Here is a 15,702-nt window from a genome sequence, read left to right as displayed (position 1 = left end):
TAGGGATAGTGTTCCAAGTTTGTAAAGAATATATTTCCTGGTGACTATGGAAGTTCTACATATACTAAGTAACTATTAGTTGTTTTAAAAATACTTACTGTTCTGGGTGCCGGGGTAGCTCAGTCAGTTAAGCGTTCGCTCAGGTCATGATCTCAAGGTCCTAGGATTCTGGCTACCCCACAACCCCCTCACCATGTGCGAGTGCTCTCTCTCCCTCAAATAAATAAGTCTAAAAAAATACTCTTCTTCCTGTTATTATTTACTTTATCTCTGGATTTCTGGGAGAGGTATGTTAAAATCTCTATGTGATTGTGGTAATTTTGTGATTTTGCTTTCGCTTTACTTATGTTAAGCCATTTAGCATCATGTCTATTAGTATCTTGATGTATTTTTATTAGTATGAAACATATTCTCTTTTTTTTCAACGTGTTCTCTTAATGCTTTTTGACTTAGATTTCTAGTTTGCTTAGAGTAATAACATCACATCTAGATTTCCTTTTGTTAGCCAAGACCCACTTTGTTTTCCACCATTATGTTAAAATTTTAGGTTTTCTTCTATGAATAGCATTTAGTGGATTTCTTTTTTACCCACTTTGAGAATGTCTTCTGACTACTGTGAAATTATTCTTGCCATATTATTTTTGGGGTTTTGTTATTAAATTTAAACATTAAAATTTTTAACTTTATATAAAGTATAAACTAATATAGCAACAAAAGGAATCATTGGCTGCCTGATGAATGATGTGTGGATTGCAGAGGGCCACAAGGACTTTGAGAAGTGATAGAAATGTTCTGTATCTGTAGTGTAGTGGTGGTTTCACAGATTATGCAGCTGTCAAAGACTCCCTGGGATCGTTCAGTTGAAATTAATAAAAGTTATTATGTGTAAATTATTCCTCAGACTGATAAGGAAAAGAAATTAAAATCAACACTTGCATGTTGCCAGTAAGTCTTACTGGTTTCTTTGCTTACCATTGCTTTATATATTTTTCCTCTCTTTTTAAAGAAAACTTTAAAATATACCATTATATTAACTTGTTTTTGTTTATGATTGTACTTTTTAAAAAAAATCAGATATTATATAAGTTCTTTAAAAAACAAAAGAATTAAGACAGTATAGCTAAAACTCAAATCCTCCTTGACCACATCCTCAGACCCAGTCCTGATCCCTTCTGTTGTCTTCAGAGGTGACTACCATTTGTGAATTGGTTTCTTAGTCTCTGCCCCATTAACAAACACTGTTTTATATATATTTATAGAAATGTAATTCTTTTTGGGTGTTTTAAATTTAAGCTTGTGGTATTTATCATTCTGGGGTAACTTTTTTCCACTTTGGGTTTTTGAAATCTCTTTCATTCCTTTTTTAACTACTGTTTATAGTTTTCCATTATATATTATGTTTTACTTCTTTGCTTTGTTTGAGGACACTTACATTGTTAGTTTTTTTGCTATTGCTCTTCAGTTTTTTTATAATTGCATAACCAATTCTTTCAGATAGGATTTCAGGTTAGTAAATTTTCTGAGTCCTTGTATGTCTGGAGATGTCCTTTTGTTTATTTAAATGGTTGATCTTTTTGTTTACAATAGTTTTTCCTCAATTTGAAATAGATTTCATTTTTCACCAGTGAGATATCTATTGGTTACAGTTGTCTGCCTTAGGTAGAGCCTGTTGTTTTTTTTTTTTGTTTTTTTTTTTTATCAGAGAGAGAGAGGGAAGAGAGCGAGCACAGGCAGACAGAACGGCAGGCAGAGGCAGAGGGAGAAGCAGGCTCCCTGCTGAGCAAGGAGCCCGATGTGGGACTCGATCCCAGGACACTGGGATCATGACCTGAGCTGAAGGCAGCTGCTTAACCAACTGAGCCACCCAGGCGTCCCGAGCCTGTTTTATCTCTTTAGGAGCATTAAGAAATTTTCTCTTTATGTTTGGTATTCTGAAACTTTACTTATGTCCAGGTCTTGGGATGTTTCCAGTATTTTTCAGTCTTCCAGTCTAGACAGAAAATTTGTTACTTCTTTGAACATTCTTTCCCTTCTTCCCTTTTCTGATGGAATTTCTTTTAGATTTGTTGATGATATTCTGGTTCTCTCCCCCATGTCTCAATAATTTCCATATATTCCCTCCCTCTTTTTGCCCAGTGTTTCAGAAAATCTTGGTTTGAGATAATGCTCACTGAATTTTTCTTTAGCTGGCCAATTCATTAGGTTAGCCTTTCTCCTAAGCTTTTGTTTTTTAAACAGCTTTACTGAAGTATAATGGACAAACAGTAAGCTGCACATATTTGAAGTGCATAACTTGAGTTTTGACATACTCACATATATGCATATACATACATAATACTGTGAAACTCTCACTAATCAAAATAATGAACATAATCATTACTCCCCAAATTTCCTCTTGTCCCTTTGTAATCCATCCTCTCTCCCTACCTCCCCAGTCTGCAGGCAAAAATAGATCTGCTTTTTGACACTTTGCTTTGTATTTTCTGAAATTTTAAATACATGGAGTGTAGTGTGTACATTTTTGGGGTGGGTGAGGAGGGACTGACTCCTTTCATTTAGTGTAATTATTTTTGAGAAATAGTCTGAATATTATTCCATTGTATAGATATACCAGCATTAACTTATTAATTCATCTTTTGATGTGCATATTGATTGTACTTTTTAGTAATTACAAATAAAGCACCTATGAATATTCATATACATTACTCTGGAATATGTGCTTTTATTTTTCTTGGTTAAATATCTAGGAATGGATTAGCTGGACCCTGTCGTAGGTGTACATTGTAAACTTTCCAAAAAATTTTCAAATTGGTTCTAAAATAGGGCTTTTCTCTTTTTTTGTTGTTGTTTATTCCCACCAGGAATGTATGAAAGTACAGTTGCTCCACTCCTGGGCTGTCATTTGGTATTGTCAGTCCCTAGGTTTTCTAGCATTTTAGTGAGCCTAATGTAGTGGCAGCTAATGGTGGTTCTGATTTGCCCTTCCCTGATAACTAGCGATGTTGGAGCACCTTTTCATGAGCTTATTTTTTTGCAGTCCTTAAATCTTTGATGAAGTTTTCTTTAAAAACTTTTGTGCATTTTTTAAAAATTTGTTTTGTTGTAAGAGTTCTTTACATATTCTAGAGGCAAGTGGGTCCTTTGTTGGTTACGTGTTCTGTAAAAATTTTCTCCCAGTCTTTGCTTTATTTCCTTAGGAGTGTGGATTTTTTAGAATTTAACTCTTCCCCAGTTCATTTTGTCTATGAGTTTTTTATTTTTTAATAATTAGAATATGAAATCTGATTTTTAGAAATAGTCCTTCCACCTTCTCCTCTGTATTTTAAATATATTTATGCTTTTTTCCTTTCTTGCTCTGTTTGTACCCACTTCTTCCAGGTATTAAGTTACTGTCTTTGTTGAGCTTGATACTTTATCAGATTAGTTTTTTTCTCAAATATTTGGTGATTATGCGTATCTGTGCTCCTCCACTTTGTATTTAGACTTCCTGGTTACAGGAATCTAGGATGTATGTAAGCATATGCCAGCCAAGAGATGGTCTAGGTATGGAGACTCTGTACTCCTTTTAGGTTTTCACCAGCCTACCCAGGGCATTACCAAGTTTCTCAGCTCAAGCATCCACTCCCTGCTCCCACTTCAAAGTAGATGTTGTTGCTACTGTTAATAGTTGCTTCACCCCAGGCACAAGTGTATGTTGGAGTTGGGGGTAGGGTAGGAGGAAGTTACACTCCGGGTGGCTGATCCTGCTATGTAGTCCTCTAGTCATCTGGGCTTTGACTCAGAGAGCCCTCCTCTTCTCCATCCTTGGTGGGCCAACTCACTTATTTCTGGGAAGACTTCTCTGATGAAATCCCTTTCCTTCCTCTCCCTGTCAGAGACAATTCATTCTTCTTTGTCACTTTTTTTTTTTTTAACCGTAGCACTTGATGTCTGTAATTCTTTGTTTATGCATCTGTCACTTGAGATAACTGAACTCTTAGAGAGAAGGAACAGATCTTACCCTTTGTAAATTTCTATCACCTAGATGCCTGAATGATATTTTTCAGACAATGGGGGTTTAGATTATAAAAGGTAACAATTTGGGGCACCTGGCTGGCTCAGGCAGAGCATTCAACTCTTGATCTCAAGGCTGAAAGTTCGAGCCCCACATTGAATGTAGCGATTATTTAAAATTAAAGTCTAAAAAATAGAAAGTAACAATTTGAGGCTCCCAGGGAGAGCAGGCCAGGTAAAGGTGCCACATGGAGAAGGACTGGTCTGAATGTCACTCTTAAACTAGTAGGCTAATCTTAGGCACATTATTTTATCTTGTTTAATTTTTTTAATAAATGTATAAAATGTGAATGCATGTGTATCTGAACATATTTTTATTATAAAAAAAGGTGCTTATTAGTTTACGCAAACTGCTTTTTATTAAAGATTTTATTTATTTATTTGAGAGAGAGAGAGAAAGAACACAAGCAGGGAGGAGAGGGAAAAGGAGCAGACACACTGCTGAACAGGGAGCCCAATGTGGGGCTCGATCCCAGGACCCTGGGATCATGACCTGAGCCAAAGGCAGATGCTTAACTAACTGAGCCACTTAGGTGTCCCAAAAACTCACCCTTTCAATGAGGAACAATTTCTTTTTTTTTTTTTTTTTAAAGCCAGGCTACGGGTGCTGGAACAAATGATTTTGTAAACCTGTGGTACTGGAACAACTGATACCTACCTACAAAACAATGAAGTTGGACCCCTTCCTCATACCATTATATAAAAATGAACTCGAAGTGTGTGGGTGGCTCAGTCCATTAAGTTTCTGACTCTGGAGATTTCATCTCAGGTCTTGATCTCATGGTAGTGGGATCAGGCCCCATGGCAGTCTTCATGCTCACAATAGAGTTGGCTTGAGAGTCTCTCTCTCCTGCCCCTCCCCCCACTCACGGGTGCTTCTTTCAAAATAAGTAAAAAAATTTTTTTTTTTTTTTTTTTTTTTTACAGACAGTGATCACAAGTAGGCAGAGAGGCAGGCAGAGAGAGAGAAGGAAAGCAGGCTCCCGCTGAGCAGAGAGCCCGATGCGGGGCTCGATCCCAGAACCCTGGGATCGTGACCTGAGCCGAAAGCAGAGGCTTTAACCCAATGAGCCACCCAGGCGCCCTGAAAATAAGTAAATCTTTTTTAGAAAATGAACTTGGGGAAGTTAAGCATCTGATTGGGCTCAGGTCGTGATCTCAGTGTTGTAAGTTCAAACACCATGTAATTAATATTTTAAAAATAAATATAAAGATTTTTTTTACAAAATGAACTCAAAATAGATCAAAGACCCAAACATTAGAACTAAAACTATAAACTTCTTAGCAGAAAACAGATGCATGTTTTCATGACTTTGGATTAGGCTTTGGTGTCTTATGTAAGACACCAACAATAATACAATCAAGGAAAAAAATAGACTAGTCAAGCTTAAGAACTTTTCTGCCTTAAAAGACCCTATCATGAACACAAAAAGATCCCACAGAATTGGAATAAACAATTATATATCTGAATAGAAGCTTTTATCTGTAATGTGTTTTTAAAAGCCTCTTAGAACTTAAAAAGACAACCCAATTTAAAAATGGATCCAGGATCTTAATGGACAGTTCTCCAGAGAAGATACAGATGGCGGATAAGCTCATGAAAAGATGATCAACATCATTAGCCATCCGGGAAATGCAAATTAAAGCCACATTGAGATACCACTTCACACTGAGTAGGATGGCTGTATAAAAAGACAGAAAGTGTCGATGAGAATGTGGAGAAATTGGAATCTTCAATAAAAAGTTAATTTTAAAAATACAAATTATTAAAAAATAAAGAATACAAATAAAGGATTTTAAATTTGTCCATAGGATTGCTGTTTTTGTTTTTTCTTAACTAGACCTGTCTCTAAAATTTTTTAAACTGTGAACAGAACGCTAATTTATTTACCAATGGAATGCAGTTTCTGATCTTCAGAATTCTGAGGAAGGGCACAGTCTTTTAGTATCTAGGTACCATCAAGTAACTAGGAAGTTCACATATAAGTCTGGGAATCAGATCACAGGGTGTTAAGGTGTGTTGAGTGGGAATGTATGTTCAGGCCTTGATGAAGCCTAGTAACTCCCCATGTGTCCAGATTATGTTTCTGGTATTATATAATAAAGAATCTGTATGATTTTCATCCCAGGTGCCTGGCACAGAGTTTCTAAATACCATTGGAAATTTCCTGATGGGGAGTATCTATATTATGCTAATGGAGTGACCTATGGTGGGCCCTTCAATAGCTTCCCTAGGTGCTGGTCCTTAGACCAGTCATATGATTAGATGACTGGGACTTTGAGCCAACCTAACCTTTAGGGAGGGAAGAGGAGGGGACTGGAGATAGGGTTTAATCACATAGCCAGTGATTTAATCATACGCATGTAATGAAACTCCAGTAAAAACTTTAGATACTGAAACAGAGCTTTCAGGTTGGGAAACACGTCCATATGCTGAGAGGGTATGTTCCCTCATTGCATGAGGATAGGGCCTAAAAAACTGCATTCCCTCCCAGACTCCACGCTGTCTGTGTCTCGTTTATAACAAAACTGTAATCTTAAGTATAGCCCTTTCTGAGTTAAGTTATTCTATCAAATTCTCAAACCTGAAGGAGCATTGGGTGGTCCCAAATTGGTAGCCAGTTGGTTTAGCAGTTCAGGCAGTGTCTGGAGTGCGGGCCATGCCCCAAGCTAGCGGACTCTGTGCTGCACTGGGCGGTTGGTGCCAGAACTGGACTGTTGGACACTCAGTTGGGGTTGAAACAAAGTGGCTGCTCAGGACCCTTTTCTCCTTCCCTGAATGACATGGAATAAACCTTGGCCAGATTTTTTGCTGCTTTGTTCTTTTATAGACTCCACATTAGCAAACCTCATTTGTGAGGAAAACATTTTTTGAGAGCAGAGTGCAACTGATTAGGTTAAGATTTAAAGCTTAAATTTAGTGTAAAAGCCTAGCTGCAGTATCAATTACAAAAATGTTTCTACTTTGGTTGTTGGTCTTTTTTACCCCCTGAAGTTTGTTTTTATGTTGTCAAATTTCTTGACTTTTAGTTGCCTTTCTATAATGTGTATAAGTAGATATTACTCTTAACCGCCCCCCCCCCTTTTTTCAGATGGGCTTGGATACTTTCCCAAGGTCACAGTGGGAAAGTGGTCAGGCCAGGATTTGAGTCTAAGTCTGACTCCAGCAAAGCCCATGCATATCATATACCCACCCTGCTTCATGGCCTCTTGCTGGGTCTGTCCTATTATCCCTTCCCTCAGCCAAAATACAATGAGAGAGAAGAAAGGAGTTTAAAATTGGGGCTTCTCAAGGAACAGAAGTGAAGAGAGAATAGCAGTAACAGAGTCAGTTCGTGTGCCTGTGTTGGAGAAAGCTAGAAGTTTTTAGTTATTTGATAGTTCTATAATGTGCCCTTAGATCTCAGAGTGTAAGTATAGAAGTAGCATTGTGCTTCTGTATATACTATTAGAACAATGATAATACAAAAACACCAGGAGTGTCTGGGTGGCTCAGTTGGTTAAGCATCTGCCTTCGGCTCAGGTCATGATCCCCAGGTCCTAGGATTGAGCCCCACATCAGGCTCCTTGCTCAGCAGAGAACATGCCTCTTCCTCTTTCTCTGCCTGCCACTCCCCGTGCTTGTGCGCGCTCTCTCTCTCTCTGTGTCAAATAAATAAATAAAATCTTAAAAAGAAAGAAAGAAAGAAAGTAAAGACACCAATTACAACATTAAGCTTTTTGATACTTATTTTGAATAAACATCTTTAGTTATAATTCTTCTGACCTCATAACTATTGAAAATGCTCATGTTTCTTCAGAGTTTAGTGCATGTTAGTTTCTTTAGTTGGTTAATGACTTAAGGAAAAAAAAATTTTTTTTTTTTTTTTTTTTTTTTTAAGATTTTGTCAGCAAGAGAGAGCACAAGCAGGGGGAGCTGCTGGCAGAGGGAGAAGCAGTCTCTCTGCTGAGCAAGGAGCCTGACGCAGGACTCAATCCCAAGATCCTGGGATCATGACCTGAGCTGAAGGCAGACACTTAACGACTGAGCCTCCCAGGCATCCCTGACTTAAGGAAATTCTTGAAGGATTTTAACCTGGGGAACATCAGTAATCTAAAAAGCACTATTTTGGCTTCATTTGCTGTTTCCTGCTTGCATTAACTAGAACTGATTCAGACATGGCATAACGAACAGCTTCCATCTGCACCATCCACTACTAACCTGGGGTGTGCCCCCAATTTGATCTGCATCAGTGTGTTAGGCCTGTCTGCAAACTGAATCTAAGGAACTGTATATAAGAGCAGTGATTTACAACTGCTGTTTTTCTAGTATTTTTTTTCTTAGTAGGAGAAAGGAGGTAAAAGTTGATAAATTGTTGCTACCCTTATGAGTGATCCTTCATATATGATATTAATAAGTAAGATTAATTTTAAATATTAGGTTTGGGTCTTAGCAAAAGGGACATTTTCAAGTAGAGAAAACTCAGTGCTAAAATCACTTCTGTTCTTATTTTTACATGCCTTACATTCAAAATTGATTTGATGGCCACTAGTATATGGCATCAGATTTGGGGCATAGTTATAAGTTGTGTATCTTTTTTTTTTTTTTAAAGATTTTATTTATTTATTTTAGTAGGGGCAGAGGGTGAGGAAGAGACAGAGAATTCCAAACCGACTCCACACTGGGTTCAGAGCCTGTCATGGGGCTCAGTCTCCTGACCCTGAGGTCATGACCTGAGCTGAAACCAAGAGTCAGATGCTCAGTTGACAGGCATCCCAATTTTTGGGAACATACTTCATAGGAAGTTTTTAGAGTTTTTTGTTGTGTAATGGTTCTTTAGAAAGCATATTTGGATATAGTTTGTTCATGTCTGTTTTATTTTTATTCATTTTGTAGCTTTTTATAAATTTCATTTATGTTTTTCCTGGAAACTGAAAACCAGATTTTGAAAATAGTATATTACTATTTGGGGATGACTTAAAAACACAACTAAATTAAACTGTCAGCACTTTTGTTTTAAATTTACCTACTGCATCAGTCAACAAACTGCTGTAGCCTCATTCTGCTATTTCTATAGAGTTTTTATAGAGTGTGGAACACAGCTGACACTTGTTACATTTATGTATTTGTCGACTCTAGCCTGTTGAATGGAGGATTTTATCTATTAGGTCCTTTAAACATCTAGATCTGTAAGAATCATTTCTCCTGTGTCTCATTAAAATAGCCTTTGGGCTTTGCTTGTGTTTCATTTCCCTTTATAGTAAATTGAGCACTTCTTTGAGATTGGTCTTCCTTTTCTTTTTCTGCAACAGGATCGCTGTATGTGGTAGGGAAGTGATGCTATCTGAAGGTGACATGCTGTCCTTTCTTCCTTCTGTCCTCTCGTTCCCTATTTTGGCTTCCTGGTAACTGGGGCAAGGGAGGATGGGTGGGTGCTAGTCTAAATTAAGATGAAATTGCTTTAATTATTTCCCCTTTATTTGGGAGGAGGGGTGGGCAGTTTCCTACCCAAATTGAAGAAATAAAAGTTACCCAGCTTTTGGCACAATCTGTTTTGGGGTCATGGGGTCTTTTGAAAAAGAAAAACGTTGTAGAGTGATACTCCAGGGGGTAGAAAATGGATATACTCAGAAACAAATTATACTAGAAATCTCAAAAACTTTGAAGTTAATCCTTGCCTGGGGGTGGTGAGAGTCCACAGATTTATAGATAGGAACCTATGCACCAGGACCCTCTGCTGGTACTAGGGTCAGGCAAACAAGTATGTTATTAAGATTGGGAGATGAAACTGATGTTAATTCAACCCCAGGGAATTAAATGTTTTCACTGTTGCTGCATCTGGGGATTTGTTATCTTTTGATCAATTTTTGAAACATTTAAATATAAGTGTGTGACTTTAACAATATATTCTGATAAATAATCTTGATGGTGACCACTTCTGATGTTAGAACTTTGAATGTAGATTTTTGAGAAAAATGATTTTAGATATTCCCCAAATAAGTCACTGGCTTAGGATAGATTTGTTTTAGTGTTTCCAGATTGTGAAGGAAAAAAGACTTAAGTCCTTGATGTTGAAACTTGGGTATGCCAACTCTTGCTTTGTGCTTAGCTGTAGAGTCAGTAGTCCCATTGGTCGGGGCACTTGTTTCTGGTCCTTGTCCTTTCTTTGCTTTTTGCATGAGCCTTCTACTTGACTAGTGTTTCCTAAACATTATTCATTGAATACATCTTCATGTTTGCCTTCTGTGCACATTTCCTGGCTGTCCTTTAAGTCCACTCATTTTATAAAACTTAAATTTATGTAAATATTGTGAAATAGGGGCTTGAGGTACTAATTCCTTTCTGTTTGCTGCTTAAAGGAACATGTGCATATGAGGGTTTTACTCTACCTGAAATCATCTTTTGTCTCACTGGAGGACATAAAGTTCATTTTGGGAAACATTCCCCTATGTGCTGAAGTTTTAAAGCTCTGATCTTGAACCAGAGTATGACCATGGAAGCTATCTGTAGTTGGGAGTGTTGGTGGAGATAAGGGGTCCTGGAAAGGGTGGGTGCTGCCTGCTGAAATACCTTTTGCTTGGGCAACTTTGTAGTGTTCTGAATATGAAGATTTTTGGCTGTGTGCATGGCAAAGCTTGGAATCCTAGCCTTGTAAACAGTTGGTTTGTTTCTTTAATCTGCCCCACACACCCTCCCAATAACATATGTGTGTATCTCCATTAGTCCTAAGTTTTATTTTCTTTTCCAGGTTTGATCTTGCTCTTCTACCTAGTCTTTTATGGATTCCTGGCTGCCCTCTTCTCATTCACAATGTGGGCTATGCTTCAGACTCTGAACGATGAAGTTCCAAAATATCGTGACCAGATTCCTAGTCCAGGTAATTATATTGTAGTTACTGTGGCTTTTAAATAAATTTCATTATACTTTGGGGTGCCCAGGTGGCTCAGTTGGTTAAGGGCCCTCTTCTTGGTTTTGGCTCAGCTCAGGTCATGATCCCGGGGTCTTGAGATCAAGCCCTGTGATGGGCTCCCCGCTGAGTGGGGAGTCTGCTTCTCTCCTTCCTTTGTCCCTTCCCCTGCTCATAGCCTCAAGCATGCATACATGCTCTCTCTCAAATTAATCTTTTAAAAAAACAAATCTGGTTATACTTGATCTTCACTGTAAATTTTTTACATAGGTAAAAGTTAAACTTTGGGGCTAAGTAATAGGAAAATTTTGATTTTTGTTTGTTTAATATTTACATACTGATATGAAGACCTTTAATATTTACATAATGATATAAAGGCTGGAGCTGATAAATCTTGAGTCCTTTGCCAGGAGTAAGTAGAAATGAATATGGAGAATTACAGTGAAGGCATGTTTGACTATGTTTTGAATATGGTTATGAATGGCTTTTGTGAATATTGTATAGCATTTTCACTTTGCCTTGAGTAATTTACTTACAAAGTATATAGTTTAACTCTAGCTTGGGCTAGAGTGTTGGTCTTGTAAAATACAAGCTTCATATTCTATCTTTAATTGCTCAATATGGAAGTTGTAAGAAAAATGAGATATCAATAGGGAATAAAATGAGTATACCCTTACTATATTTAATGCTTGTCCATTGATTGTTGGAAGGAAAAAAATTCTCCAGGATACTCCACCACAGAAAAAAAAATAACTGAATCACTTGTTTTTTTGTTTTTGTTTTTGTTTGAAACACTTGTTTTATTTATTTTTTTTTTCAAATTTTTTTTTTTTTTAAAGATTTTATTTATTTATTTGACAGAGAGAAATCACAAGTAGATGGAGAGGCAGGCAGAGAGAGAGAGGGAAGCAGGCTCCCTGCTGAGCAGAGAGCCCGATGCGGGCCTTGATCCCAGGACCCTGAGATCATGACCTGAGCCGAAGGCAGCGGCTTAACCCACTGAGCCACCCAGGCGCCCGAAACACTTGTTTTAAATCGTATTTTCTTCCTCCTGATTTCATTCAACAGTCTTCAAATGCCAGCTTTGCCCTTGTTGAACATGGCCCTTGTCCTCAGGGTGCTGGCAGTTTTTACAGAAGAAGCTAACAATGTGCAGAACTCCAGTATATCTAATTTCCCAAAATGTGAACAACTTCTCGAAATAATAGAGAAGGGCAGGCTGCTCATGGAAGAGGCGGGATTTGAATAGCAAGCAGGCCAGGGAAGGTAGGAGTGATGTGGGAGGTTTCTTCCTGGAGCACTGGTTCTCACCCAACAATGATTGGCTCCCCCCGGGGATCTTGTGGAGACAGTTTTGGTTGGTACAACTGGAGAGGTGCTACTGGTGAGCAGAGGTGAGGGATGTTGTTAAACATCCTACAGTGCACAAGACAGTCCCCCTACCCTCGCAACAAAGACTTAACACAGCTCAAAATGTCAGTAGGGCCGGTGCTGAGGAACCCTGAATTTAGATCCTTGCTCATGGCATAGATTCATGAACCTTATCAACAACCAAAGTGCATCAGCTTCCCAACCATCTTTTCTTTTTTTTTTTTTTTTTTTTTAAAGATTTTATTTATTTATTTGACAGACAGAGATCACAAGTAGGCAGAGAGGCAGGCAGAGAGAGAGAGGAGGAAGCAGGCTCCCCGCTGAGCAGAGAGCCCGATGCGGGACTCGATCCCAGGACCCTGAGATCATGACCTGAGCCGAAGGCAGCGGCTTAACCCACTGAGCCACCCAGGCGCCCCCAACCATCTTTTCTTAGAACATTTTGTTCTAAGGACTTTTCCTTATTTTGCTCCTAATATTTGTGCAAACATCAGGAATCACTCTTCTCTCTTTTTTAGTTTATTTGACCAAGTATCAGAGACTAGCTCCATGCTCATTTCCCCCTCATCTCTCACTGTCGCCCTGTTTCCTTTCTACCTAGGCTTTTTTTTTTTCTTTTCGTTTTTTTTTTTTTTTTTTTTTTTTTTATATTTTTTTATTTGAAAAGGGGAGTGTGGGCACATGCATGAGTGGGGGGAGGAGCAAAGAGAGAGGGAGAGAAATCTCAAGCAGACTCCCTGTTGAGTCAGGAGCCCAACACGGAGTTTGAGCTCATGGCCCTAAACTCATGACCTGAGCTGAAATCAAGTCAGAGGCTTAACCGACTAAGCCACCCAAATACCCCTAAATAATTCTATTAGAATTTTAATATTTATTAGAATAAGTAATTCTAAAATAATTATTTTTCTTTCTACCTAAGTAATGACTTTATTACCATTGAACATGATCCAATCTATTTCAGAAATATTATGTCTATAATTACATGAATAATAAAAGTGTGTTCCATACTCAGTTTCTCTTTATTTAATTTATTTATTTATATGAGAGAGTGAGCGTGGGAGGGGAGAGGTCAGAGGGAGAAGCAGACTCCCCGCCGAGCAGGGAGCCCAGCACGGGACTCGATCCCAGGACTCTAGGATCATGACCTGAGCCGAAGGCAGTTGCTTAACCAACTGAGCCACCCAGGCGCCCCCATATTCCGTTTCAAACTGAGTTTCTTAAAATTATTTACAACTGTATTGTAGTACTTAAAAGTCTTATAAGTAATTTAATAAATATAGATGTATACACATACATATGTATATATAACATTGGATGAATATATATTAGCTTGTTAAACAAAATTTGCTCTTTACAAAGTGATTATGGTTAATATTTTTTTCTTTCTGCTTGTATTTTCTACAGTCCATACAGTATTTAATATACTGGTTTTTTTGCATTGACCATATTGGTTTTAATTTTAAATGACATCGCTTCAATAATATTGTTGGTACCTAGTAAAACAAATGCTAGTTTGAAATTGGTACATAGAAGTAACCCAGACATACATATAGCATAAACACATATGGCTCCTCACACTGGCTCCTCACACCCTGACAGACATGCACATTGTGTGCCCATACTCTGATGCTCCAGTGGTTTAAATTGGAAGGATATAGAGGAGTTGTTACAGTCTTTACATTCTGTTGATGTTCTTCATTTTGGATAGGGGAAGACTCTTTGGAGGAATTAAGCATACCGTGATACACCTGTACTATATACACCTGCCATGGTTTTTACTGAAGAATTTCAAATAGGCTGTTAAATAGCAAAAGTTACTAGGGGTCCAAGAGCATTGTTAGGCAAGGTCTGAGAAGTAACTGGTATCAGGAATTCAGTTTCAGTGACACCTGGCTGGCTCAGTCGATAGAGCATGCAACTTTTGATCTCAGAGTTGTGAGTTCAAGCCCCATGCTAGGTGTAGTGATTACGTTAAAAACAAAAAATCTTTAAAAAAAAAAAATCAGTTTTATATTTCCAGGTCTTAATAAGGAGGTTTTGCAAATTGAATCATTAAAACATTCCCTTAGAAATTAGTCATGTAAAGGAATGTAGTCTTTTGTATAAAGGATAGCTATCTTCATGTTTTTCTTTAAAAATTTCTTTAGTTAGGGGCGCCTGGGTGGCTCAGTGGGTTGAGCCGCTGCCTTTGGCTCAGGTCATGATCTCAGGGTCCTGGGATCGAGTCCCGCATTGGGCGTTCTGCTCAGCAGGGAGCCTGCTTCCCCCCCTCCTCTCTGCCTGCCTCTCCATCTACTTGTGATCTCTCTCTGTCAAATGAATAAATAAAATCTTTAAAAAAAAATTCTTTAGTTAGAAATCTGTATATTTTATGTTGGGTTTTTCTTAAAGTTAGGTGTTTTCAATATAGTTAATGTGCAAGCTGCCTTCATTCTGTACTTCTTACTTACAGGATATTGTATCTTGTTTCTGCTGTAAAACCTTAAAAAATAAAAACAATTTCATACATATACAGATGGTCATTTAATATACTGGACAGTAAAAGACATTTTATTCCTTCTTTAAATACTTTTACAAAAAGTCTTAGTTATTATAGATTTAGTAGAGATTTTGCAGTGGATGGAAAATCAGGTAGAGGAGATTATCCAAATCTAAGTGATCTCTGGTGCGTTGGTCTAGATAAAGGGAAGCTTAATTAGGAGGTCTTTTATGGTGAATGTAGACTGAGATTTGCTCTCCCATGTAGGAACCTTGTTTCATCATATTGCGTAGCATTGCATCTAGTTTAACTTGAGATTCATGCAAACAAACACAAGCAAGTTTAGAGTTTAAAATAAATTGGATCTGATCTAAAATGTGACACTGTATGTTAACCATACTGGAATTAAAATGAAAAAAGCAAGGAAGAATTAGATGTCTGTGAGCAGCAGTTGTAATGGAAACTAAAACAGCCCTTGTTATTTGTATATTTTCAGATTCAGTGCAAGGCATAGCATCTCGATAACTTTGAAATGTTTAGAGACTAGTGAAAATTTTAGGACTGTTTTTAAGCCTGGGTGCAAGGCTGAATTAATAATCTAGATCTAATGCTTTGCTTTTTTTGTTTATTTAAGATTTATTTATATTTTTTTTATTTATTTGAGAGAGAGAGTGTGTGTGTGCACACAGGCGGGAGAAGGGGCAGAGGGGAAGCAGACTCCCTGCTGAGGCAGAGAGCGTGACATGGGCTCTGTATCCCAGCTAGGCAGATCGTGACGTGAGCCAAGAGTCGAATGCTTAACCAGCTGAGCCTCTAGATCTAATGCTTTTTAAACAAAGAAAGCTTATATTAAAGTTGGAAGCCTAATTATCTTTCTTATAAATATGCTTATATTTTCTTTCCGTAAATTCA

At 37.8% G+C, this 15,702-nt stretch overlaps 1 protein-coding gene and 1 long non-coding RNA gene across 3 annotated transcripts in view; one reads left to right on the top strand and one right to left on the bottom strand.

Moving 5' to 3' along the window:
* LOC116593167 overlaps window positions 1–15,702 on the bottom strand; it is a 54,658-nt gene that overhangs the window by 13,392 nt on the left and 25,564 nt on the right. The gene's annotated exons all lie outside the window — the stretch shown is intronic.
* ATP1B3 (ATPase Na+/K+ transporting subunit beta 3) overlaps window positions 1–15,702 on the top strand; it is a 43,834-nt gene that overhangs the window by 15,303 nt on the left and 12,829 nt on the right. Inside the window, exon 2 of the mRNA XM_032347058.1 lies at window positions 10,782–10,910. Within this exon, the coding sequence (XP_032202949.1) occupies window positions 10,782–10,910 (129 nt within the window). The remainder of the gene's footprint in view (window positions 1–10,781; window positions 10,911–15,702) is intronic.

Source organism: Mustela erminea, chromosome 1, assembly GCF_009829155.1.
Source record: "Mustela erminea isolate mMusErm1 chromosome 1, mMusErm1.Pri, whole genome shotgun sequence".
Lineage (NCBI taxonomy): Eukaryota > Metazoa > Chordata > Mammalia > Carnivora > Mustelidae > Mustela > Mustela erminea.
The sequence above is the reverse complement of the archived record's forward strand: the minus strand, read 5'-3'. Positions and strand labels throughout refer to the sequence as shown.